At 42.4% G+C, this 27,435-nt stretch overlaps 1 protein-coding gene across 1 annotated transcript in view; it reads left to right on the forward strand.

The window, feature by feature from the left end:
• The window catches only part of LOC311049121 (plexin-A2-like), a gene marked incomplete at both ends in the record, with an annotated part of 97,294 nt that overhangs the window by 45,701 nt on the left and 24,158 nt on the right, over nucleotides 1–27,435 (forward strand). The window contains 8 exons of the mRNA XM_084062591.1: nucleotides 2,803–2,917; nucleotides 6,573–6,773; nucleotides 8,363–8,459; nucleotides 9,575–9,774; nucleotides 12,710–12,861; nucleotides 15,451–15,568; nucleotides 16,576–16,712; nucleotides 23,898–24,065. Coding sequence (XP_083918717.1) covers nucleotides 2,803–2,917; nucleotides 6,573–6,773; nucleotides 8,363–8,459; nucleotides 9,575–9,774; nucleotides 12,710–12,861; nucleotides 15,451–15,568; nucleotides 16,576–16,712; nucleotides 23,898–24,065 — 1,188 coding nt within the window. The remainder of the gene's footprint in view (nucleotides 1–2,802; nucleotides 2,918–6,572; nucleotides 6,774–8,362; nucleotides 8,460–9,574; nucleotides 9,775–12,709; nucleotides 12,862–15,450; nucleotides 15,569–16,575; nucleotides 16,713–23,897; nucleotides 24,066–27,435) is intronic.

Below are 27,435 nucleotides of genomic sequence, written 5' to 3' on the forward strand. Positions count from 1 at the left end.
TACCACATCGCCTCAGCATCACATCAGCCTCTATAATTAATTATCCTGCAGCTGTAGTGTGCCCTGCCAGGCTTATTTCTATTAATACCACATACACACGTGCACTCCCACACACACACACACACACATGCGCACGCTCACACGTGCACACCGCAAACCCCCACACACACACATGTGGTGTCTGCGTCTGAGCAAACGCACGCACGCACGCACGCACGCACGCACGCACGCACGCACGCACGCACGCACGCACGCACGCACGCACACTGTTATGCAAACATACAGTATACTGCACAACCACACACACTTGTAAGTACAGTAGGCATGTGTGTGTGCGTGTGCATGCATGGGGACAGTGGCCCTTCACAGCTATTCAATATTGTAAATGACTGTGATGCTGCTGTACGTTTATTGGCATTAGCACACATTGCTGTGAGACGCGCTATTTCACAGCCACTCTTGTCTTATTTGATGAGGAAAGTTCGGGAGGAGCGTTTCTCGCAACCATATAGTTATACTTGCAGTGGTGTAAAGTAACTAAGTACATTTACTTAAGTACTGTACTGAAGTACAATCTTGAGGTATTTGTACTTTACTTGAGTATTTCCAATATCCAATACTTGTACTTCTACTCCACTACATCTCAGAGGCAAATATTGTACTTTTACTCCACTATAATTATTTGAAATATATATATATATATATATATATATATATATATATATATATATATATATATATATATATATATATATATATAAATGCACCATTTACCATTTACCATTTACATTCTCCATAATGAGTACAGCCGATCTACAAAAAACAGCCGATCTCCAAGCTCCAGTGCATCTCACAGTGACACGCCGTGAGCTTGCAGATCGGCTATGTTCAGGGCACGACAACCGGCGGCGCAACTAAGTCTAAAACAGGCTTAACTGATGCACTGATCCACTTTGCCCGCAGCGGTGTGTCATTTATTACGCCACCGCTCCCCAAAGCCTATTTCGTTCCCAGCGGGAACATTGGGCACATCATCCAATTTGCGGCTGTCCAATCACTAAGCTCCCTGTTTAGTGCATCAGCCGCTGTGCATCTGATCAGCATCTCCATTCCATCTCTCTCTCACATAGTACAGTATGAAGCTACTTCTCCATTCTTCTCCTAAAAGTTACAGTATATCACCACCCGCCTCCCCAATCTTTCACTCTAGAGTTACATTAACCCATTAACGCCTATGTGTGTCATTTTAAGATTTATTTGGCTATTCAAAAATAGCAGATCTTCGTGGAAACTTTGTGCAAATCTTTTAAAACGAACATTTTAAACTCCGATCTGTGCTTCTGGGGGGTCCCTGGAACAGCATATTTTGAGATGGGGGTCCACGGCCAAAGTTTTGGGTGGTCCTTGACATGGAAAAGTTTGAGAACCACTCATATAGCAACGTACGTTTTTCAGAAAACTGTTAGGATTTAGAAGACATTTGTAGAATTCCCAGAAGCAAAGATTTGAGTTACAAATGTTTGCTTTAAATATATATATATTCAAAGGTTTGCACAAATGTTCACGATTTTTCAAAAATAGCAGATCTACAAGCTCTTAGCGCGGCACTCGGTGCCGCGCTAAGAGCTTGTATATCTGCTATTTTTGAATAGCCCAAAGAAATCCAAAAAGACACAGATGCGTTCCCGGTCTTAATGGGTTAAAACTGCTGCATTGGGCCTGTGCATGCACAATGGAGCGGCTCTGCTGTGACAGATACCGAATTATGTTGCACAAGCATTTTCTTAGCCAGTTTCATAGCTTGAAACTTTTTAACGCAATATGACGCATTCTGGAGACCATTCTCCTGAGGTTGTTCTCGTGACAATGCTTGCATTCTCTGTGCTCAGTCAGTGTTGCAGTAATGAGGTGTTTATGCAAGAAATAAAGAAGGTACAAAACATGAAACATCTGCTCTTTACATGAAACAAAACTGATCAGATGAATCCGCTTGAAAGCTTTTACTGTATGAGTCCCCCTGTGGAGCGCACCTTATTGAACACACTTCTGTCATGAAGGGAAGATGCAGATGAAAGCCAGAGAACAAGTTTAAATCTGGATTTTTTTCCCCCATCCCTTGTGGGGAAACTGAGACACAAAGGCGATACGAGCAGTGGTGGAAAATGTTTTACTTGAGTAAAAGTAAAAAAAGTATTGGTTTCAAAATATACTTTAAGTGCAAAAGTAAAAGTACTCATTATCCATTTCACAAGTTTTTAAATGTATACAAATCTTTTGAAAATAGCCGATCTGATGCGACGCATTGTGAGCTTGTAGATCGGCTATTTTCAAATGGCCAAAATGTATATAGGGCTGAAATGGTTAATGTATGTGTTGTAATAATAATCCAAATCTACAAAGTAACTAGTAACTCAAGTTTTCAAATAATTATAGTGGAGTAAAAGTACAATATTTGCCTCTGAGATGTAGTGGAGTAGAAGTAAAAGTGCTGAAAATTGGAAATACTCAAGTAAAGTAAAAAATCACACCCTGTGTGAAGGAAGCGGTGCCTTTGAAGAGCCCCGTATTGATGTTGTCATCAATATTTGTTTATAGCCCAGCCAATAAGAATACAGAGGACACCCGGACACCCGGACAGACACACGGACACACGGACAAAGTCAGATATAGAGCGGTTGGCACCGCTAAAAATACATTTTTTCTAAAATACCTTTAATTGTACTTAAGTACAGTACTTGAGTGAGAGATTTTTCAACATTTTGCACGCTCAACAACATGTACATGTCCTCCTCCTCCATCCAGGTGTCTGTCCTGTGTGAACAGTACGTTCCGCTGCCACTGGTGTAAATATCGCAACCTGTGTACCCACGACCCCAGCAGCTGTTCCTTCCAGGAGGGCCGGGTCAACGCCTCAGAGGTACGTTTACAAGAACACACACACACACAGGCACTTTTAAACTCTGACAAGGTCAGATGCAGCTCAAACTGTTCTGCAGTACATACTGTACGACGGGCTAAGGGAATATTAGTAGCCTGACACTCTGCCTGAATTTTCATTTAGTTTTACTCCATCATTCAGTCTGAAAGCCCTCTCAGTGCAGCCGTTTTCTGAGATGGGGGCGTGGCCAAAGTTGGACTCTTTCGCGATTGGTTCATGCTGGATTATCCCGATCCCGATTTGCCGTAACATTTTTCAACCGAGAAAACCCAGCATTCGACAGCGTCACCAGACGCACTAGCATGCATGGTAAAAACATTGAGCCGAAATTGGCTCAGATAATGGCACTACAAACATTCCACTTGTACTAGCCTTGCAAATGTATATGTTGTCTCAGACACTTGTACTCACAAAAAATGTACTTTATTTTTTATTTATGTTAAAAAAATGAATTGTTAAATTGGTGAGCATATGCAGTTTAGGCAGATGGCAAGCATCAGAGGACATCTTTATTAAGAAAGAGTTTCACAGCTAGAATGTCCTGGGTTCGATTCCCGCCGGGGACTCTGGGGGCGTGTCATTTCCTCCGTGTCATCAGTGGCCATACAGTACCTTAGGTGGGGTTGGCGAAAGAGCCTTTCTGTGTGGAGTTTGCATGTTCTCCCCGTGTCCCCTAGGGTAGGTGCCCTCACAAAAACATGCTGTAATCCTCGTCTCTATACTGCCTCCCCCTGGTCAGCCGGGGCGCCTGATGGAGGGGAAAGGAACTGGTTGTAATAACGTGTTCCTTCCACGCGCTACGTCCTACCGGGGAAACTCCCCCCTGTCAGGTGATGAGAAGCGGCCTGCTCACTCCTCATGCATTGAAGGAAGCATGAGCTGAGTTAGGGGCTCTCCCCAGGCTGGCAGAGGGAGAGTAACGCCCAGGATTACAACTTAGGCAATTGGCAGTGAGTGAAAAAATGGGTTACAAAAATCGTGGGGTAACATTTTGGGGAAAAAATAAGAAAGAGTTTTATTACTTCATTTTGAGAAGTAATGTCCATGCTGATGAACTGATTGTGGAGTCAGGTAACATTTCATAATGGACACCATTTAATGGTTAATTACTGAATTGAATTACTATTATGTTAATCTTTAAGTAGCAACTCATTTGTGATAAGCTAATTATTGTATTAGGCATATTACTTAATGATGGTATCTTCAATGTTTTAACGACCCAAAAAACTGCTTAGTAAATGTTTAATAAGTAGATTGTTAGGCACGTTAATGGTTGTTCAATTTCAATGCATTATTTAACCTTTATTCTGCCAGGTAGCCGTGCACTAGAGAGAAAAGATCTCTTTTTCTCCAAAATGGAGAGAGGAGAGGAAACAGTGTCTCTAGCGTTACATTAAAATGCAGTGTTTTCAAATGAAACCACTGACCGACTGTAGGAAGACACAAAATGTGCGTACATTCGGTGTGTGTTCATTCATTCCTTCAAACCTTTATTCATTCTCATCACAGTACAATTTCATATTCACATCAATGATAAAACAGAACCTTTCTTATCTTAAACACAAGTTTAAAGGCAGTTGCAGACATGTGTGGGTAGGTCTGCAATCAAAGATTTAAATTGTAGGTCATTCCAAGTGGTTGGGGCACTAAAACAAAAGGCTGTTTTTTTCCCATTCCAGTCTTTACTTTGGGGACCTTTATTTTTAGTGAGCCGGTCATTGGAGCGTGTCCTATATGTTACAGGATTCCATTCCAGCCCAGATTTAATATACAGCTGTAAAGTCCCATCAACTGCCTTAAAAATAAACAGGTGCCAGTGTTTGTTTCGCCTGTCAGTCAAGGAAGGCCAGTCAAGGTGTGTGTGTGTGTGTGTGTGTGTGTGTGTGTGTGTGTGTGTGTGTGTGTGTGTGTGTGTGTGTGTGTAATCCATGACTGTATCTGTTTGGCAGTGGTGTAAAGTAACTTAGTACATTTACTTAAGTACTGTACCTAAATACAATTTTGAGGTATTTTTACTTTAGTGGGGTATTTCCAATTTTCAATACTTTTACTTGCACTCCACTACATATCTAGATTTGTATTACTAAACATACATTAACCACTTAAGCTCTATATATATATTTACGGTATTTGAAAATAGCCGATCTACAAGCTCACAACGGGTCGCGATGCGATGCGTTGTGAGCTTGTAGATCTGCTATTTTCAAAAGATTTTTATACATTTTGAAAACTTGAAATGGGACATTCTGAATAATGAGTACTTTAACTTTTGGTACTTTAAGTACATTTTGATGCCAATACTTTTGTACCTTTACTCAAGTAAATTTAGAATTCCGGACTTTTAGTTGTAACAGAGTGGCCCTCATTTATCAACGCAGCGTATAAACCGGCGTACATTTTTCCATATATTCGACCGTACACCAACGTCGAAGTCACATTTATCAAAAGATCCTATACAGCCGATCCTAGCGTACATCAGGTAAATCTCACGTCTGAAAACGAGCGTCATTTAAATAACACGCCCTTAAATATTCTCAAAACGCCCCGATTTTACGACATGAAAAGAAGAACCAGAATACGACCAAAGACATGAAAAGCCAGTAAGAAAGAGTTTCCCCCGGTCGCCTCGCCACACACGCACACGCACACGACCCTCTCTCTCTCTCTCTCACACACACACACACACACACACACACACACACACACACGCCCGCCCAGCTGTGTTTCTCATGTAATCCGTACCGTAGCGCTAGGCTACAATCTTTGTCACGTAAGCTTGTAGAATACGTGAATGACATATTATGATACCAATCACATCGCCATGAATGGATTACGTGTGTATATTAATTTATTTAACCCATACCGAGCAGTGCGCGTTCGAGTTACACTAAAATAAAGCCCTCATGTAGGCTATTCCCATTTCCCAGTGAGACTCGGACCGTCGGACGGGCGAGTCCCGCCCCGCTCCGCATTAATGAGAGATAGCCTGGAGAGAACATTAATGAATGAAGGCTGGTACGTGTTGGACCATGGGTTAAATGTCTGATCTCCCGGTGCAGCGCCGTTGCACCTGTCTAAACTCCCGAGAGTGCCCTCGCAGAAGCGCTGTATATTTTGAAAATAGCAGATCTACAAGCTCACAATGCGTCGCGATGCGACGCTGGCTTGTGAGCTTGTATATCTGGTATTTTCAATGTAGCCAGATCTACAATCTTATCTGAATGACTGTTAAAGCAAAAGCAGTTTGTTTAAATCACTTTATAAAATGTTATATTTTCACAGGGATTATTTATTAGTGTAGATATACATTTAGGAGTGGATTATTTGTCCAGATGCCTGTCAGACAGTCAGAAAATGCTGCTCCGCAGGTCTAGAATGGAATAAACAGGCGCAGCCAACATCAACAACTGGTCCCGACCAGACGTGAGATCTCAGCGTAAAGTAGGATGAAGCCCACGTCAGGATACATTGATAAATGCCGAAAGGTGCGGTGATCTCGCCGTACGCCCATTATTTGGGCTGCACCGCGTTGATAAATGAGGGCCACTATTTCTACATTGCAGTATTGATACTTTTACTTAAGTAAAACATTTGAGTACTTTTTCCACCACTGCTGTGTTTGGTCTGTCTGCAGGACTGCCCTCAGCTGCTCCAGTCGGGGGAGATCCTGATCCCGGCGGGCGAGGTGCGCCCCATCACCCTGAGGGCCCGCAACCTCCCCCAGCCGCAGTCGGGTCAGCGGGGCTACGAGTGCGCCGTGCACGTCCAGGGGGTCAGCCACCGGGTCACGGCGCTGCGCTTCAACAGCACCAGCGTGCAGTGTCAGAACAGCTCGGTACGTACGTGTACGACCCCTCCAACAATTCCCCTCAGGGAGCTCTATAGCATCTGTCACAGCACAGACAGTCTGGCCTTGGAGGAACGTATAGGGAAAGGCACACATACTGCACATCAGTGGAGAAGAAAAAAGGGGGGAAAAAACGCCTGAGCTGTCTGTGTCATATACTGAGTAGGAAGAGGAATGGAGGAGGGGAGGGGAGGGAGGTGGGAACGCATCTGTTCCATTTTAGATTTGAGCTATATAACCATTATTTTATACTTTGGGCTATTCAAAAATAGTACATATACAAGCTCATAGCGCGGCACTACAATACAATACATATAATTTTGGGGGTCTTTCACATGAAAACGCTTGAGAACCACTGATATAGAAACATAGTTTTTTTCAGAAAACGTAAAATTGCAATAATCAATCATGACTTAAAAAACAATAGCAGATCTACAAGCTTGTATATCTGGTATTTTTGAATAGCCAAAAATGACACCGATGCGTTCCCGGTCTCAGTGGGTTAAACGCTGAAGATGAAAAATGGGTCTTATGCCATTGTCTCGTCAGAGGTAACATGATAATGTCACACAGGGTGACATCTAACTGTATACCGTAGGTCTTGAACGTGACGTATGCCAAGGAGAGGTTCGCATGTGAGGGCGGTTATGGTAAACACACTACCATGGATGTCTGCTCCCTCTGCTCCCACACTGTAGCACACATTCATACAGCGAATAGAAGGACAGGCACTGTAGACGTGACTATACAGTATGAAATGTCTCACCGCTGCAGCTACTTTTAATGCAGTCCACGCCTCACCTCAGCTCCTCACTCTATAATACCGCTGAGAGAACCAGGCGTTTTCCCCAGACACGGATGATGGGGCACTCCAGCCCACTTAGACCTGCTTGTCCCCCCACCACATGTCAGCCAAGGAGAGAGAGAGAGCGGGGGAAGCAGACATCCATGGTAGAAATGACAGGTGGTTAAAAGCCTGTATACTCGCTCGCTGCCCTCTCTCTCTTTCCTTACTCGTTCTCTATTCTTTCTCCACCACACCCACACACTCCCACTCTTCCACCGTCTGTCTGTCTGTCTGTGTGTCTGTCTCTCTGACTGTCTGTCTGTCCAACGCTGTCTCACTCCCAAAAGGCATATTTTGACTTTTGGGGGCAATTTGGGACGTGAAGGGGGGGGGGGGGGTCACAATACGCGCCTCTGACGTTATAACCGTTTTTTGGTCGGACCGTCAAAAAGGGTGAGAACTGGACTTCCGCATTGCTGTAATGCGGAAGTCCCGAAAAGTCAACATGTGCCTTATTTGCCCCCAGCCTTCAAGGCACATGTTGATGTTTGTTCACAATATGCCTTTTGGAGAGTGAGACGGTGTTAGTCTGTCTGTCTGTCTGTCTGTCTGTCTGTCTGTCTGTCTGTCTGTCTGTCTCTCTCTCTCTCTCTCTCGCTCTCTCTCTCTCTCTCTCTCTCTCTCTCTCTGGACAACTATTCTCTCTATCTTATGCCAATATGCCTCTCCTCCTCTGACCCCCCCAACCCAATTCCTCTTCACTCTCTCTCGCTCCTCCTCCTCTCCCCAGTACATCTACGAGGGTGCGAAGATCAGCGACCTGGCGGTGGACCTGTCCATCGTATGGAACGGCAATTTCATCATCGACAATCCGGAGAAGATTAAAGGTACTGCTGCCGTCCATCATTGCCAGCATATAGGGCCAGAGAGCTGTAAAGCTCTCACTCTACTACAGAGACCAGCCACTTCAAGTTCAAGGCTCCCACAGGGGCTTGAGAGAAAGTTCACGACAGCAGGTGCTAGGGCTGGGCAATTAACCGAAAATATATTGAAACCGATATTTAGAGACTTAATGTTGCTCATGTAGCTTAATCGAATAATTGGGAAGCAGGTTTTTATTATATTATTATATATCAATGAAAAGACATGAAAAGGTTTGAATAGATTTTTTAATAATCTTTTTATTATATTTTTTGTAATATTCTCAATTTTACAATATAATAAACCTTTATAATGGACTGCCCTGTATTATACTATTGTGTAATGGTGATGTGCAAAAATAGCAAAGATAGCTATATCTACAGTACAAGCTCACAGCATGTCACATCACGACGCAGTGTGAGCTTGTAGATCGGCTATTTACTTTTGTATGACAAGTACAGTGTAAGACATTCATTTATTAAAGAACATAAAAAGATTAAAGATGGAGATACAAGGTTTCTGCCCCACAGCGACATATAGATATGCCTGACCTCTTCTACTGTTGGTCACTGGAGGTTGACTGACTTGTTCAAGGTCTTCTCCACAGTACAGTACTTGCTCCAGGACATGGGACGTATTATTTATCATTGATGATGGCCTGTTGTGCTCCTAACTATACTGTATATTCACTGTGGTTCTCAAAGTGGGGTCCTTGAGGGGGTTCCAGGGGGTCCCCAACAAAATGTGTTAGCACAGCATCACAATGATTTTAACCCCTTTATCCATATTTTATACGTTGGCTATTCAAAGCAGATATACTATACAAGTCACTTTGTGTAGCACTGCGAGCTTGTACATCTGATATTTATTTATTTTGAATATTTTTGAAAAATCTTGTCTCTCCTCTGGGGGTCTGGCACACAACATTTTCTGATGGGGGGTCCGCGGCCAAATATATGTGGGGTCCTTGGCACGAAAAAGTTTGAGAACCACTGCCTATTCAATAACACCGATAACAGAATGTTTTGTGTGTGTCAAATGAATAGATTTTTTCAATAGAATGGGTTTGTCTTGGTTGCAGTGAACCTCTACAAGTGTGCCGCTCAGAGGGACAGCTGTGGCATGTGCCTGCGCGCCGAGAGGAAGTTCCAGTGCGGCTGGTGCTCGGGCGAAGGCCGTTGCACCATGAAGCAGCACTGCCCGCCCATCTCCCCCTACGCCAGCCGCTGGCTGGACCGGTCCGTCAGGAACGTCAAGTGCACCAACCCACGCATCAACGAGGTCAGTATTGGTATCCTCAGTCCAGTTCCAGGGGTTACCTATTAAACCATTATTTTATACTTAAAAAAATAGCAGATATACAAGCTCATAGCGCGGCACCGAGTGACGCGCTATGAGCTTGTAGATCTGCTATTTTTTGAGAAAATCGTGAAAATGAGTGCAAATCTTTGAATATATATATTTTTAAAGCGAACATTTTGAACTAAAATCTTTGCCTCTGGGGGTCCCTGGAACAAAATATTTTGAGATGGGGTCTGCGGAAAAATACATATCATTTTGGAGGTCCTTGACATGAAAATGTTTGAGCACCACTGATGTAGCAACATAGGTTTTTCAGAAAACTGTTAGGATTTAGAGGACATTTTGTAGAATCGGAACCTCAGACCTTAATGGGCTGTTCTGGCAAGAAGCCCCTAATATAGATAGATAATCTAGGCACCCCCCCACCCGCCGCCACTGCGAAAAAAAGAAGAAAATAGCGAAAATAAACACTGCCTCAGCCAGTCGGTCTATAGGTAGTTAATCAGCCAATCACTGTCAGCAAAGCGACGAGCACTTATCTTAGAAGTGAAAGCCAATTAAGCACACTTTATATATGAGAGTGTAAAAATGGACCCAAATGGACCCGTGTACCATACATCAAGTGGACTATGCATTACAGAGGGGTTTCTCAGTCATGTCATTCATTTTGCCTGGTGGCTATACGCGTGTATACAAATCCATTCTCATTTAGAACACGTGGGTGTGTAGAGCGGACAAGTTACACCGTTTTTATACTGATGACTGGAAAATATTCTAATAATTATGCAATGGAATTATTAGCTCAAATATAAAATAAAATATGTAATAACTGTGACTTTACAAAAGTTTATTTTGAGGCTTATATTGGCAGCAATAACCACTGGAACCCATCCAGCATTATTCATCAGCACATTTCACATGCACGCAGTGTACCCAGCGCGCTTTGCTGGATGCACTCCATACATTTCAAACAACAAATACCATCAGGCGAACTTTGTGTTCTTTTTACCAGAGACTGCCTCACAGTTCATCACAAGCCGCTTGAATCCCCCAAAAGCGCTTGGCAGGCAGGCAGCTTAACCCATTCAATCCGGGAAAGTATCTGTGTCATTTTTTGTTATTTTACACTTTGGCTATTCAAAAATAGCAGATATACAAGCTCATAGCGCGGCACCGAGTGCCGCGCTATGAGCTTGTAGATCTGCTATTTCTTTTGAGAAATCATGAAAATTCGTGCAAATCTTTGAATATATATATTTTTCAAGGGACATTTTTTGACTCAAATCTTTGCTTCTGGGATTCCCTATTACAAAATATTGGGGGTCCATGGCCAAATACATATAATGTATTTGGGGGTCCTTGACATGAAAACGTTTGAGAACCACTGATATAGAAACATAAATAAATAAAAAAAAACTGTAGGATTTAGAAGACACTTGTAGAATCCCCAGAAGCAAAGATTTGAGTACAAATGTTCACTTGAAAAAGTATATATTCAAAGACTTTTCAAAAAATAGCAGATCTTCAAGCTCATAGCGTGGCACTCGGTGCCGCGCTATGAGCTTATATATCTGCTATTTTTTTTATTAGCCAAAGAAATCTAAAAATGACACACAGATGCGTTCCCGATCTTGAAGGGTTAAACAAATTCAGCCTGTTTAGGGAAAGGTGGCTGTGTATCTTACGTGTCACAAAGTGCTGTTCGTTCTCTTGAATGAGGCACAGCGGGTCAGACACAAGGGAGGCGAGGCTCCCTCACTTCAAAGAGCCGCAAGCCTTTGAAGTTTCCCTGTCACATTAGTAGTGTGTTTCTGAAGACGCGGCAGTAGAAGAAGAAGAGAGTGGCTTGCCTGGAGCTCCAGGGATCGGAGGACCAGAGTTGGTCTGGGATCTCTCTGGCAGGTTGAGCCTTTTAAGCCCCTACACTTTATGTACTTTGACATTCGATGAATATAGTGGAAATAGCCAATCTAGAAACTCACATGCGTTGTGGGCTTTATCATGACTGTGCCTATAATTATGTGCCAAAAATAGGCACACCGGGTTGAAACGGTTCACTGTTGAAGGTGATCAGGATAGTTTTCTTTCTTTCCCTCTTTCTTTGTATTGAAAGTTTCTGGATTGGGCTTTCTCTGGGTTTTGGAGTGCAATGCATCACTTAAAAAAATAATAATAATCTATTTGTGCGTGAACCGATTCTTGGTTGCCTAAATGTTAAAGGAAACAATCTTAATGATCTCACAATGTTACATGTGTCCTATTGCTTATTTATATACACAAGCCCACCCCCTTTCCCCACAAACACACAGTTATGGCACACACACTCATGCATACATAACATGTAACTCTCACAGTTTTACACACAGACAGACAAACAGACACACACACGCTATGTTTTATCCTCTTGACAGATATGCACAATTAATGTTTATGCATAATTATGCATTTTGTCAATAGAGCTGTCGATCGATCAATAGATCAATCAATCAATCAATCAATCAATCAATCAATCTTAGTATGGCTGCCAATACCAATGTACTAGAAGAGTATAGCTGTGGCACATGTTGAAATGACTTTGTTCTCAGCAATATCTGATTCTTATGTATAATTCAGTAAAGTGAATTCAAAACAATCATTCATAAATTATACAAAAAGAGCAGTGGTTCTCAAAGAGACCCTCAGCGTTCCTTGAGGGGGTTCCAAATGGACCCATTCCTTACAGGCACTGTAACTCTGAGAGTGTACAAATGGTTCCAATAGGTTCCATTGGTACACTCTCAGAGTTATGAAATGAAAAGGTTTGAGAACCACTGGACATTCGAGAAATGCCCATTCAGATCTGAACAAGTCTTTAAAGAATGATGTTACGTGATCTCATGACATCCTTATCCTCTCTCCGTCCCAACGCCTCCAGGTCAGCCCGGTCTCAGGGCCCCCAGAAGGAGGTACGCTCGTCACCATCCAGGGTCTGAACTTGGGGCTGTCGTTCTCTGAGCTGGAGGGCAACGTGGAGGTGGCGGGGGTGCAGTGCACCCCACAGGAGGAAGGATACATCACTGCAGAACGGTAAAAAGAGACATAGCCACCCCCCCCTCCATACTCTATACTCCAAGCAGACACACTGTGCTGACACACGTACATGGATATCGCCGCTGTATGGAGAAACCCAAAAAAATGGATCCAATGTAGTTATTAGTCACAAGCGGGCCCTTTTCAGTGTTCAATATTTTAAAAGCCCACAGATACACGTAACCACTTTCACTTTAATGGCCAGGCCACTTTGGTAGAGGTTTGGGTTGTGTAGTTACCTTGCCATGCTGTAACTCCAAAGGTGGGCAAGAAATCTAAAATAATTTCTCCATTGATTCAATTGATCATTCAAAATATGCTTCTCATTGACTTACATCGTACGACAAGACCACTCTGATGCAGGCTCTTTTGCCTGCAAACAAACGCAAACAAAGCTGATTCTGACAGTATAGAACATCACCAAACCCAGTATTGTTTGTTTTTTAAATAAAAATGTCAACTTCCTGTTGTTTTTACTATTTGAAGATCCGGATCCAGATCCGCAGATCCAGTCCGGGTTTTCTTCCCAATAAAAATAGCAAAATCAACAGGAAGTTTTCATTAAAAAAAAAACAGTACTGTGTTTGGTGATGTTCTATACTGTCAGAGTCAGCTTTGTTCGAGTTCGTTTACACACTAAAATAGTTCCTCTTGTACAATGTAAGTCAATGAGGAGCATATTTTGAATTATCAATTATCTAAATGGAGAAATTATTTTAGATTTCTTGCCCACCTTTGTTGTTACATCATGGCAAGGTACACAACCCAACCATCTACCAAAGTGGTCTTGCCCTTTAAAAACATTTTTTAAATAGTGAAAATACCCTATCTACAAGCTCACAGCGCATTGTGATGTGCCGCATTGTGAGCTTATCGATCGGGTATTTTTACTACTTTTGTGACGAAGTGACGAAGTAGGACATTCATTTGCGAAACAACATAAAAAGTACAAATATGGATATAACGGAGGTTTCTGCCAGAAGAAAAAAAAAGGAAATGCAAGCACTCACGGGCATGCACGTAGACAGACATGCTCACTCTTTTTCATTCTCTCTGTCTCTCTCTTTATAGACATAGCTACACACACACACACACGCACACTCTTTAATAATAAGCCAAGTCCAATAATGCCTCAGGATTATGCATGAAGGCGTATAGTTTGTGTGGCGGTGTGTTGCAGCAGCACTAAAGGAAACGCCAGTCTTTGTGTTGTCATCTTCTTCGCTCTGGTTTGCGAGAGGCTGCTGGCACAGCTGTAATTGAAATGCGCCTCGTGTCGCTAGACTTGGGGGACAATCTGTTAGCCATGTGTTCCTCTCGCAGCCATGTAATGTGATTGGGTGCTCCGTGGCCGCAGGGACTTTATTTATATCCCTCGTAATATAAGAAAGGCAAAAAGAAGAAGAAGGGAACATGCCAGCGGAAAATTGGAAAACTCTCATGATGTATGGAGAAAGAGAGAGGAAGGAAGGGTTGTAAGCAAGTGGAGCAGGAGGATGCTCTTATTGTATCGGCCGGGGTGAAGAGGTGCACGTGCCGAGCGGCGCGTTTGCGGGCGGAGGCCATTCATTTGGGGTGCACAGCGAGTGCTTTAACCCATTAAGACCGGGAACGCATCCGTGTCATTTTCAGATTTCTTTATTGGCTATTCAAAAATAGCAGATATACAAGCTCATAGCGCGGCACCGAGTGCCGCGCTATGAGCTTGTAGATCTGCTATTTTTTGTTTTAACCATGAAAATGTGTGCATATCTTTAGTTTGAATATATATATTCTTTTAAAGCGAACATTTGTAACTCAAATCTTTCCTACAAATGTCTTCTAAATCCTTTTTTTTGTTGTTGAAAAAACGTAATGTTGCTTGCTATACCAGTGGTTCTCAAACTTTTCATGTCAAGGACCCCCAAAATGATATGTATTTGTCCGCGGACCCCCATCTCAAAATATTTTGTTTCAGAGACCCCCAGAAGCAAAGATTTGAGTCAAAAATGTTCTCTTTAAAAAATATATATATATTCAAATATTTGCACACATTTTCATGATTTTTAAAAAATAGCAAGAAATCGAAGAATGAACACAGATGCGTTCCCGGTCTAGACGGGTTAAAACATGGCATTACAGCTGTTTCCACCATTAATTTCGTCGCAGGGTCAGTTGCTATAATGACTTATTCATGGGGCACTTTATCTTATTGACCTGACAGGCAATACTGATTTATTGAAGGAGCCGGCGCCGTCGTCATGGAAACGGGGAGGTAATGGTGGGTGGCAATCGTGCCGCAGTTGGGGAGGAGAGCAGTTTATCATTTGTGTTATATTGCCGTTATAGGTTTTCCATTTGGAAGAAAGATGGCCCTCTGTATTGACCCGCAACTTCCATGAAAGTCTGCCTCAATCACGTTGGTGTGCCGGGAGAGAGACCGGGACAGCCTCCCTCCCTGGTGCTATTGATAACAAAATGTGATACAGTACAGTGATTATTATTGTGTGTGTGTGTGTGTGTGTGTGTGTGTGTGTGTGTGTGCGTGTGTGTGTGTGTGCGCGTGTGCGTGTGCGTGTGCGTGTGCGTGTGCGTGTGTACAATCAGGATTGTATGTGAGATGGCTGCTGCTCCGCAGGGAAGCCCGCCAGGGCCCGTCCAGCTGTGTGTTGGAGAATGCCGCCCAGAACTACGCACCCAGTCCTCCCAGCTCTACTCCTTTGTGGTAAAGAGACAGCTCTCATTTCAATTGTGTATTTATTCTAAATCAGTGGCTCTCAACCAGTGGTCCGGGGACCACCAGTGGTCCTTGAGGGGGTTCAAGGTGGTCCCCAGCTAAATGATGGAGAGTTGGTAACCGAATGGATCCTTATAGATCTTTAACTCTTGAGAGCATAAAATGAATCCAAACAGACCTTTATGTGTGCGTTTGGTTTCATTTTACGCTCTCAAGAGTTAAATTATTGTTGCCAACATCAATACAGCATGGAATTGAGGACAAAATCGTATTCAACAACAACAAAATATTCAAAGTTTTGGGTCTAAGAGGCTAAATATCATCAAACCGTGGTCCGTGGCTCAAATGCTGAATAAATAATGGACCTTGATACGAAAAAGGTTGAAAACCACTGTTCTAAATGACACGCACTGAGTGTAAATATGTGAAGTTCATCACCAACTCCATCACACAGACTGTGCCCGAGAGGTGAATCCAGGTGAAAGTTGTGAGCCTTTATTGAAGTCTGTCTGTTTTTATTTCACCAACTGGAGTTGGAGATGAAATAAGATTCAAGCTTTGAGGTCGACATCTTGTTTATTTCTCGGTTAAACGAATAATCATCAGAAAGCTTGTTTTTGTTTGTGTGCGTGTGAAAGAATCTTTGTGAAGAAAAATCGAATTGATCTTTTACAATTTACTGAATAGATTAGTCTGATTAAAGACTTGTTTGTTTATAAAATAATCTGAAAGAAGATCCATGTTTTCTCCGGGTCAGTCCTTCTACAGTGAAGTTAAACAGTATTCCTATTGATCTGTTTGTTCACTGCTGTGAGTACCAGGCCGCTGGCTGAAGATAGACAGACAGACAGACAGATCAAGCTTTGTATGAAATCACTTCAGAAAAAAGTGTTTTTGCAGAATGCTGTATAATTGAAGTAGACATGTTGTATAGTCATGTATGGGACTGTGTTGAATGAAACATTCATGAACGGTGGACCCTCCTCTCTCTCCAGACCCCGTCCATGCTCGCCCTAACCCCAGGCAGAGGGCCGGAGTCTGGGGGCACCAAGGTCACCATTGTGGGGGAGAACCTGGGCGCGGGGAGCACTGTCAACGTGCTCTTTGGCAATCAGACGTGTGAACTCTACAGGTGAGTCAAGCCTTACCTTTCCTCCCACTGAGTGGAAGACAGTGGTACACTGACATGTATGGGAATTATAACAACCTTTCCTACAATAAATGCGCCGAATCTCTGTACGTACTGTACGCAGTGGTGGAAAGTAACTAAGTACACTTTACTTGAGTGTTTCCAATTTTCAGTACTTCTACTTCTACTCCACTACATCTCAGAGGCAAATATTGTACTTTTACTCCACTACAATTATTTTGAAACTTTAGTTACTAGTTACTTTGTAGATTTCGATTATCATAACAAAATATCACAGTAATCACTTCAGCCCTATATACATTTCGGCCATCTGAAAATAGCCGAAAATAGAAAATGTGAAATGGGACATTCTGTTTAATGAGTACTTTTACTTTTGGTACTTTAAGTACATTTTGATGCCAATACTTACCAGTCCAATACTATTGACTATTTTACTATTAGTATTTCTATATTGCAGTATTGATACTTTTACTTAAGTAAAAAAAATGTAGTACTATTTCCACCACTGACTGTACGTACTGTATGTATGTACTCAATCCACATATCTCGAGAACCGTTTGACAGACCGACTTTAACACACACACACACACACACACACACACACACACACACACACACACACACACACACACACACACACACACACACGTTGCAGACGACCCGAGGGGTTGCAGTGCCCGGCATCGAGTCGGTTGGATAGGCGGTTGTCCAGCACTGCCAGAAAAGGCTCTGGCCGTGGCCCAAATGAGCCAATTGATTGCCATGGCAACCCCAGCCTATGCTTGATTTGGCAAATTCCCTGCCATTTGATTGCTTCAGTCAGTCTACTTTCCACAGCCAGTTTTGCACTCTTCAGACATTCTCCATACGTTCTCCGCTGACATTTACCACTGCACAAGGACTTTCCAGAACCGCTAAGTTGGTTATTAAGGAACAGGAGGAAAGGTTTAGGGGATCATCTGTATAACACTGACTCCTCATCTCCCTTCCACTGTACCCTAGTGGGCAGTAACCAGCCATTAACTGAGAGGAGAGGAGATTCATTTCCATCCTCCTGATGTGGAAAGAGTTTTGTAGCCAGCCTTTGTTTTAACCCACTCTAGTTTGGTGGTTTGAGCCAAGGGTATAGTGAGCTATTTCAGTGGTTCTCAAAGTGGGGTCTGGGGACCCCCAGGGTTTTTTCCAAGGGCCGGGGGTCTCCAGGGCCGGGGTCCACAGCTAAATTAGTTTAACCACTTCTTTAACCCTGTATACCTCGGCTATTTGGGAATTGTGTTGCATCGTGGCGCGTTGTGAGCTTGTATCTATTGCATTTTAACAGACCGGGAATGCATCTGTGTCATTTTAAGATTTCCTTGGCTATTCAAAAATAGCAGATCTACAAGCTCATATCGCGGCACCGAGTGCCGCGCTATGAGCTTGTAGATCTGCTATTTTTGAAAAATCGTGGGAAATTATTTTTTATATTTTTTTCAAAAAACTATAGGATTTAGAAAACATCTTTAGAATCGATCTCAGGTCTTAATGGGTTAAAAGAAATCTTGAAAATATTTTGGACATGTTTGAATAAGTATATTATTCCTAAAAATATTTTCAGGTGGGGGTCCTTGGCCAAATACATATTAATTTGGGGGTCCTTGACATAAAAACGTTTGAGAACCACTGAATACAGCAACAAGGTGTTGTTGTGGGATTTGAGATCTTTTCAGGCGACTTGTTTTCCTTGTGGAGAACTGTTCTCTTCACTGCAGCAGGACGTTTTGCACCAATAGCCCCGGAATTCTGATCGTATCACTTAAAGCATTTATGTCACAGACCTCCCATTTGAAAAGATGATGTGCTTCCAGGGACCCCCATAAGAGAAGATTTGTCATGATTTGTCAAAAATGTGTGTTTGATAATAGCAGATCTACAAGCAGAATTGGGGGGCTTCTTCAACTGGTTAAGGGACATCTTTACTTGACTGGGCTCCCTTATCAAAGCCACTGCAGCATTTCTCACGGTGGAGGCTTTGGTTATCGTCAACATAATTATTTCCATCTGTTGTCAACATCTCTTAACAGTGCTGTCAATGACGGCAATGAAAATAAAAGGGCCGAGCAGGCTGCCACGCCCCCCCCCCCCCTGTCAATGTCTGACAGTCTGATAATGTGTCCTGATAACCAGCCCTCTCTGCCTGCAGTCCATCATGAAGCTGCCTACCCAGGTTACCAGAGCTGGTCTTAACCATTTAACCCATTCAATGAATCCGGGAACGCATCTGTGTCATGTTAGATGTCTTTGGCTATTCAAAAATAGCAGAAATACAAGCTCAAAATATAGCTGCAAGCAGCGATAATATGGGGCCAGGAGAGAGAAATGATAATTCCTTTAACAGGTCAGTTCATGAAAGTCCTTGCGGTCTTGTTTCCAATGAGTGCCTGTGAGCAATTAGGGGTTAAGAGCCTTGCTCAGGGACAAATTTCATTTCATCGACACATTTGCTGACCTGGCCTGGAATCGTACCTGGGGCAACCAGAGTCTCTGGCTCCCTAGGCGGGCTCACTAACCACTCAGCTATGGCCACCCCTCAGAGAGAGAGAGAGAGAGAGAGAGAGAGAGAGAGAGAGAGAGAGAGAGAGAGAGAGAGAGAGAGAGAGAGAGAGAGAGAGAGAGAGAGAGAGAGAGAGAGAGAGAGAGAGAGAGAGAGAGAGAGAGAGAGAGAGAGAGAGAGAGAGAGAGAGAGAGAGAGAGAGAGAGAGAGAGAGAGAGAGAGAGAGAGAGAGAGATAGAGAGAGAGAGAGAGAGAGAGAGAGAGAGAGAGAGAGAGAGAGAGATAGATAGATAGATAGATAGATAGATAGATAGATAGATAGATACGGAATAGATTGAAGAGACATAGAGAGAGACAAATGGAATAGATTGAAGAGACAGAGAGAGAGACAAATGGAATAGATTGAAGAGACAGAGAGAGAGACATGGAAACGGAATAGATTGAAGAGAAAGACATGGAAATGGAATAGATTGAAGAGAGAGAGAGAGAGCGCCATGGAAACGGAATAGATTGAGTCATGTTTTTTGCATTTCAACTTAAATGAGTCTGCATCAAGTGAGGCTTGAACCGGCAACCTTACGGTCATGAAGCACTCTTAGGTAGCTGCAACACTACCTATAGTGCTATATCTTTGTCCAGGCTGATATTGTCTGTTGAGGATCACAAACTCTTGCCTTCTGTCATGACCCAAGCCCCTGTTTCACTAACACTAAGATCACTCGTTCACAAACCATTTACCAATGAAGAAATTGTACATCTCCTCAGAACCAAAATTAGTGAAAGTAGCCGATCTACAAGCTCACAAACCATTAAAAGTTGTCAGATTGTACATTGGCTATTTTCACAATGAAGTATGTTATACATTGAAAAAACATACTCTCATTGCTATCTGAAAAGTTGTGAGATTGTAGATCAGCTGTATGTAAAAAACACTCAATTAAGTATTTCATGTTATCTTTAACAATTGCAGATGTATTCATTGATAGTCATGTTGTGTGAAATGCAACTCAGATGAAGTCTGCACCAAGTGAGGCTTGAACTGGTGACCTTCAGGTTGTGGGGCACACATTTAAGCGAGAAGCCACCAACAGACAAGAACCTGTGAAAGGAGATCACAATGATGATACAGTTTCACGCAAATAGCTGAAAAATCCTGGGTTTAAGTGTTTTTCAAACTGCTCAAGATTGCGGACAATCTAAGGGCGGTGCTTACTGGTCAACGTGATAGATGTGTTCCTCATTAGTCAAGGCACATGTGTAAGCAGGTCTAATGGCTGTCGGCCAAACGAGGCATGACTTTTGCCTGTTTAAAGTTTCAATTTTCAAAAAATTGCTATAGCGCCCCCGTTTGACCAATTGGAGTAAGATTGGTTTCAGTGATATTTGGAATGGCCCTTTACATTTCTGCAAAGTTTCAAAGAATGGTAAGTCTGCATGTATGTGTTAGGGGCAGATGAATAATTGTCATAAAACTGCAATATTCATTGGCTCATTAAAGCTTAATTTTTTCACTTATGGAAGATATTTTGCAAACGTTTTTTGGTATAGGTCCAAAGTTCATGTGTAAAAAGTTTTGTGCAGATTACTCAAAAATCCCAGGAGGAGATAGGTTTTAACTGTTTTTCATATAATTCCAAATGGTGGGATATCTAAAGGTCAGAGGTCAAAAGTCAGAGTGTGAAAGTTGTTCAGCATGAGGAGACGCATGTGTGCATCGAAGTTTCATGGCTGTAGGTCAAACACGGCATGAGTTGTACCTGTTCAAAGTTGGCATTTTTCAATTGAGTGCTATAGCGCCACCTTTTGACGAAAGATTGTGAGAATTATTTCTTGATCGTTTTTCATGACCATCTATCATATGGCCGAGTTTCATAAAAAGCGACTGCACGGTTCAGCCAGAACTGCCAAAAGTGGCAGAAGAAGAAACGGAATAATGCGAATAACAATATGGGTCCATGCTGGAAGCCTGGCCCCATAAAAAATAAATAGCAGATCTACAAGCTTGTAGATCTGCTTGTAGATCTGCTCAAAAAAATAAATAGCAGATCTGCTATTTTGTTTTTGTTTTAATCGTGAAAATTTGTGCAATCTTTGAATATATATACTTTTTTAAAGCATTTTTAACTCAAATCTTTGCTTCTGGGGATTCTACAAATATATATATTTTTTATTTAACTTATGTTGCTATATCAGTGGTTCTCAAACTTTTTTCATGTCAAGGACCCCCTAAATGATATGTATTTGTCCGCGAACCCCCCCATCTCAAAATATTTTGTTCCAGGGACCCCCAGAAGCAAACATTTGAGTTAATAATGTATATATATATATTCAAAGATTTGCACAAATGTTCACGACATAGATGCGTTCACGGATTGAATGGCTTAAACCTGGGGAAAACGTTCTGTGAAAATAGTTGATCCTTTTATATCGACAATTTTCAGCGAAGAGATTTGGTGGAGAGGGGAAAAAAGGAGGGGAGCTAAGTATACAGTAGAAGACCCCTGGGGGGCTCTGTTCAACAAAGTACAGTATAGAGGCTTTAAGTGGTTATGCCTAGTCGATCATTTTTATAATCATGTTATGAAAATGTTTTTGTGATTGTAACGTCAGGCTTAACCCATTGATACCTGGAACGCATCTGTGTCACTTTAGATGTCTTTGGCTATTCAAAAATAGCAGATATACAAGCTCATAGCGCGGCACCGAGTGCCGCGCTATGAGCTTGTAGATCTGCTATTTTTTTTAAATCGTGAAAAAATATATTTTTGATTTTTTTTCAAAAAACTGTTCGGATATAGATTTTTTTAAAGAATCGCCTCAGGTCTTAATGGGTTAAACAGACGTCACATTCACAGAACTTCACATGTGAATCCCTGTTGCACGGCGTTATAGCCTCCTCGATAATATGAGCTGCACATAGACATCTCTATTCATGGGAGCATTCATTACATAGACATAACTAAAATAAAATATCATGATAGCAAGTTGTGAGGGAGGGGGTGAAACCTCTGGGCGGGGGGGGGGCGGTATTGTTCTTGCCGTATTTATAGATAGCTATTTAAAGATCAAAACGGTTGACATTAGTCAGGAGGTTGAAGTGAAGAAGCCATTACCTCTAGAGGACCCTCTAATTACATCTGTTCCATCCCTAATGGTGTCTGTCTGGGGTGAGGATGACTCAGGACTGGCCTGTAATGAATGCTCAACCCCTTATGGTAATGTAGTGCATGTATTGTAGCTCATATCCATAGGTAAATGCCTCTGCAGTATAGAGAGGGCCGGGCCGACATAAATCGGAATCTAAATGAATGAGTTGGTATTCCTCACAGGAGGAGGTGGGTAGTGGACAAAGTACAGTGGTGGAAAAAGTACTCAATTGCTTTACTTTAGTAAAAGTATCAATATTGCAATGTAGAAATACTCTGTTATACAAGTAAGAGAGTAAGAGTCTGGAATTCAAAATTTACTTGAGTAAAAGTACAAAAGCATTGTCATCAAAATGTACTTAAGGTACCAAAAGTAAAAGTACTCATTATGCAGAATGTCCCATTTCAAGTTTCCAAATGTATAAAAATCTTTTGAAAATAGCAGATCTACAAGCTCACAATGTGTCGCATCGCGACGCATTGTGGGCTTGTAGATTGGCTATTTTCCTGGTCAAATATTACTCAACTACTACATTAGTACAAGTGAAAGTTGCTCAAATGTGTACTTGAGTTAAAGTACTGGAGTTCTTGCTTTAACAAAGTACTTATGTATTCCAAAGTTAAGTACATGCTTTTAAGAATGCTCAAGTATTCAAAAGTATATATTTTTTTGGTTAATTCATAAATTATGAATGAAAATACATTATTAATCATAATGTGTTTTCGTAAGTTTGGGTCAAGCGGGTTCCCGTCCTAGACATGTAGTCAGTGGAGTCAGAAGTACAATATTTGTCTTTGAAATGCAGTGGAGTGAAAGTCATAAGCCCCCAAAAACACTAATACTCAAGTACTGTAGGTAAAGAGAAGTCCAGCGTGCTTCAGCCAGCAGAATGTAGAAGGGCTCGTCGGTGCTCTACAGGGACGACTTGCATCAGAGAAAATAATAATACTGTACCTGTCCTGCAGGCACTTCAGGAGAGACTACCCAAATGAAATATACTGGAGCACTCGACTGGTCTGCACGTGTTTTATTGTTTTGCAGGGGTGACTAGAGTCGAGTGCTCCAGAATATTTTAGTCTCTCCTGAAGTGCCCATGTATTATTATTTTCACTAATCCTCAAGTATACTTAAAAAATGTACCCTGTAAAACCGGGACCACATCTGTGTAACTACTTTGGCTATTCAAAAATAGCAGATACACAAGCTCAAGTCGTGAAAATGTGTGCAAATCTTTGAATATATATATATTTTAAAGCAAACATTTTTTAACTCAAATCTTTGCTTCTGGGACCCTGGAACAAAATAGTTTGAGATGGAGGTCCACCGCCAAATACATAATTTTGGGGGTCCTTGACATGAAAAAGTTTGAGCACCACTGATATTATAGCAACATAAGTGTTTCATAAAACTGTTAGACATTTGTAGAATCGTATCCCAGGTCTTAATGGGTTAAAGTAAATGTACTTCATTACTGTCCACCTCTGCAGGAGGACCATGTTGGAGATCGTGTGTTTCTCGGCGCCATCCGTGACCAGTGCCGGGGTGGTGCAGGTCACTCTGAGCGTTGACCGGGCCAAGGTGCCAGGGAGTCTGACCTTTGAGTACATAGAAGACCCCACAGTCCAGCGCATCGAACCCCAGTGGAGCATCACCAGGTAACCATACACAACATAACTGCAAAAGAAACATGAGCACTCGCCACAACAAACAGTCCTTTACGGTTCACGGTTCAAGGAGAATTCAACTAAATCAAAAGAACCATACATAATACACGGTGTATACACACAGGTACACAATTCAGATCTTTTCTTTTTATTACATTTTTTATGCTTTTATTGATAGTCAATGAGAGAGAGACGGGAAACAGGGAAAGAGTAAGGGCAGGGACGTGCACAGATAGACTCTAGGTGGTGCTAGAGCGCCTGCCCTTTGCCCTCTTGACCAGAAGTGCCCTTCTTTTCATGATATGATTTTTCTTTTTACCATAACCACTCGAAACCTAGCATCCCTTTTTTTGAGGAGAACTTTAGCCAAAAATAGCAGATCTACAAGTAGATCGGCTATTTTTGGCAAAGAAGTATAGGTGTAGAGGGAAAAAAGAGCAGACCAAAAGTATAATTTACTTGAGCACCTGCCCCTCAAAATGTCTGTGCACGCCACTGAGTAAGGGAGTGACTTTGCAACAAATAGTCCATCCTGGCCGGGAGTCAAACCGGGGACTCGCTGTCAGGCATTAGAGTCTAATGTGGTATGCGACCTGACCATACAGCTATCAGGTCACCCGGAGTGGTGATTTCCCATATGGCCACGTTAGTGCCACAGCAGTTAAACCCAGGGGAGCATCGGAAAATCTATTGAATTTACACAACTTTTCAGTGCCTGAAGCTAGTTTGGGATAACACCATCTGGTACTCCAAACAAACATCAAGCATGATATTTTGTTTTGCAAATACTCTTTGACCCAGGCCTGGAGCCAGCGATGGATTTACCATATTATCTCTGGCCACGTGGTGCAGTATCTCATAGCAAACACTTCAGATAGACAGCATTACAGCAACATTAGCATAAGCCGATTGTGGGTTTCTCAAATGGAATACTACCTTCGTACGTATGCGTGCTGTTGTGTGAACTCCTTTTCACAGTCATTTAAGCTGATAACACTGTATATTTTTTCTTTACATTAAAGTTAGCGCATGAAAACAAAATGCCTCCCTTGCTTGCAGCTGTGTGCGTAGTAGAGATTCTGTGGGGAATAAGGGGGCTGTGAGGACAAGGTTACAGAGAGTGGTACATAGATAGGATGGTGGTGTAGTGGTAGTAGTAAGGAAAAACTATAAGTAAAGTAATCACCAATCAAACCAAATGTAGCAATCATCTCTTAAACAAACAACAAATCGCTACATTTTCAGAACTCTGATGATTTGTTTTAAGGTACCTGAATGTATGTAATGCTAAGTATCCATATTATAAACATATTGGTTAAAATGACAGGTAAACCCCTTAATCAGAATGCATAAAAAGATGGTTTTGTTTTGTTGGACTAGAGCCTGATTTCAGATTTTCAGTAATATCTGAAAAACTGTTGTCGCCCAAGCATAAATCAGGCTTTACACGCCACTCTATCCCAGCTTGGGAATGCCCTTGTCGCACGACAGTGTCCTATACACGAATCCACGGAGCGCTGCCCTGTAGGTGGCGCCGCCATTGCTGCGGTGTCAGACTCGATCAGCTGCTGCTGCGCGGTGTCAGTCAGCTGCAGTCACTGACTGCTCACGTTACTCTTTTACCTGCTTTTTTACTAACTTTTACTAACACTAACTTTACAAAGATGTACAGAAAATCGGGACGAACCTGCGTAGTTTATGGCTGCTCCCAACAGCCAAGCAGGTAAAGAGTAACGTGAACAGACGGACAGAACCGCAGCAGCAGCTGACTGAGTTTGACACCGCAGCGATGGCGGCGCCACCTACAGGGCAGCGCTCCGTGGATTCGTGTATACAGAAAATAGCAGATCTACAAGTGCACAAATCGCAGCGCAGCAAAGCAAAGCAAGGCAAGGCAAGGCGACGAAGTATAAGCGAGGCTTAAGCTTCAGATGAGAGCCACACTGGTCACTCTTTTCCCTCGTGTCAGTGACAGGAGAGAGGCTTTCTGAAGGTGCAATCACAGCTCTCATCATCAGTGTGTGGAGAGAGTCCCATTTGGCCCCATCAGCTTAAGGTAGCCTTTGAAGTATGAGGGAAGGATTGGAGCTCTGTCAAGCCTGCTACTGTAGACACACCAGCTTTCACTCTGCTTGCCCAATCTCTCTCCCTCTCTCTCTCTCGCTCTTTGTTTCCCTCTGTATGTTTCTGTCTGTATCATTCTATCTCTATCTCTTATTCTCTCTCTATCTCTTATTCTCCTCTCTCTCTCTCTCTCTCTCTCTCTCTCTCTCTCTTTCTCTCTCTCTCTCTCTCTCTCTCTCTCTCTCTCTCTCTCTCTCTCTCTCTCTCCCTCGCTCTCTTTTTCCCTATATCTGACTACTTCCATATCAATCTTTCTCTCTCTCTCTCTCTCTCGCTCTCTCTCTTTGTTTCCCTCTGTATGTTTCTGTCTGTATCATTCTATCTCTATCTCTTATTCTCTCTCTATCTCTTATTCTCCTCTCTCTCTTTCTCTCTCTCTCTTTCTCCCTCGCTCTCTTTTTCCCTATATCTGACTACTTCCATATCAATCTATCAATCTCTCTCTCTCTCTCTCTCTCTCTCTCTCTCTCTCTCTCTCTCTCTCTCTCTCTCTCTCTCTCTCTCTCTCTCTCTCTCTCTCTCTCTCTTCAATCCCTCATTAAGACCTTTCCCTGGGCTTCCCGCTGCAACACAGGTGATTTGAGGACTAGAGAGAGAGAGAGAGAGAGACAGAGAGAGAGAGAGAGAGAGAGAGAGAGAGAGAGAGAGAGAGAGTGATAGAGATAGAGATAGAGAGATAGAGAGTGAGAGAAAAAGGTTGTTTATTTTAATCACATCTAACAGTGATATGTAAACAAGCAGCACCTGTACTCATGCTATGCCAGCCTCGCAATGCTCACGGCTGAATATAAAACAGCAGCCAGCTGGTACAGCCGTTTGATCTGGTTCCTCTACCCAATAACAAAGAGTTAACAATCCTGCCAGCTCTGGACCCCCAAACACGCAGCTCCGAGGGAAATTGTTTGAATTTCTGCAGCTAACGTGCGCTGATTTCTCTGTGGTCATAATGCTAATGAAATTACAGAGGAACAGCAGTTCATTTTGTGTTGCATATTAGAGAGTTCTGTGTGTGTGTGTGTGTGTGTGTGTGTGTGTGTGTGTGTGTGTGTGTGTGTGTGTGTGTGTGTGTGTGTGCGTGTGCGTGCACTCATGCGCGAAGGTATGCACATGCATACTTTTATGCATGCAACTAATGTATATCGATAATGTGCTACTGTACATAAGGACCTGCAATTGTCAAGGATTGAGAAAATAGTACTCTTGGTCAAAGTGATGGCTCCTAAAATGTTCAATCAAA

This window comes from Gymnoscopelus microlampas (assembly GCF_963454915.1).
Source record: "Gymnoscopelus microlampas genome assembly, chromosome: 7".
In the NCBI taxonomy this organism is placed as follows: Eukaryota; Metazoa; Chordata; class Actinopteri; order Myctophiformes; family Myctophidae; genus Gymnoscopelus; species Gymnoscopelus microlampas.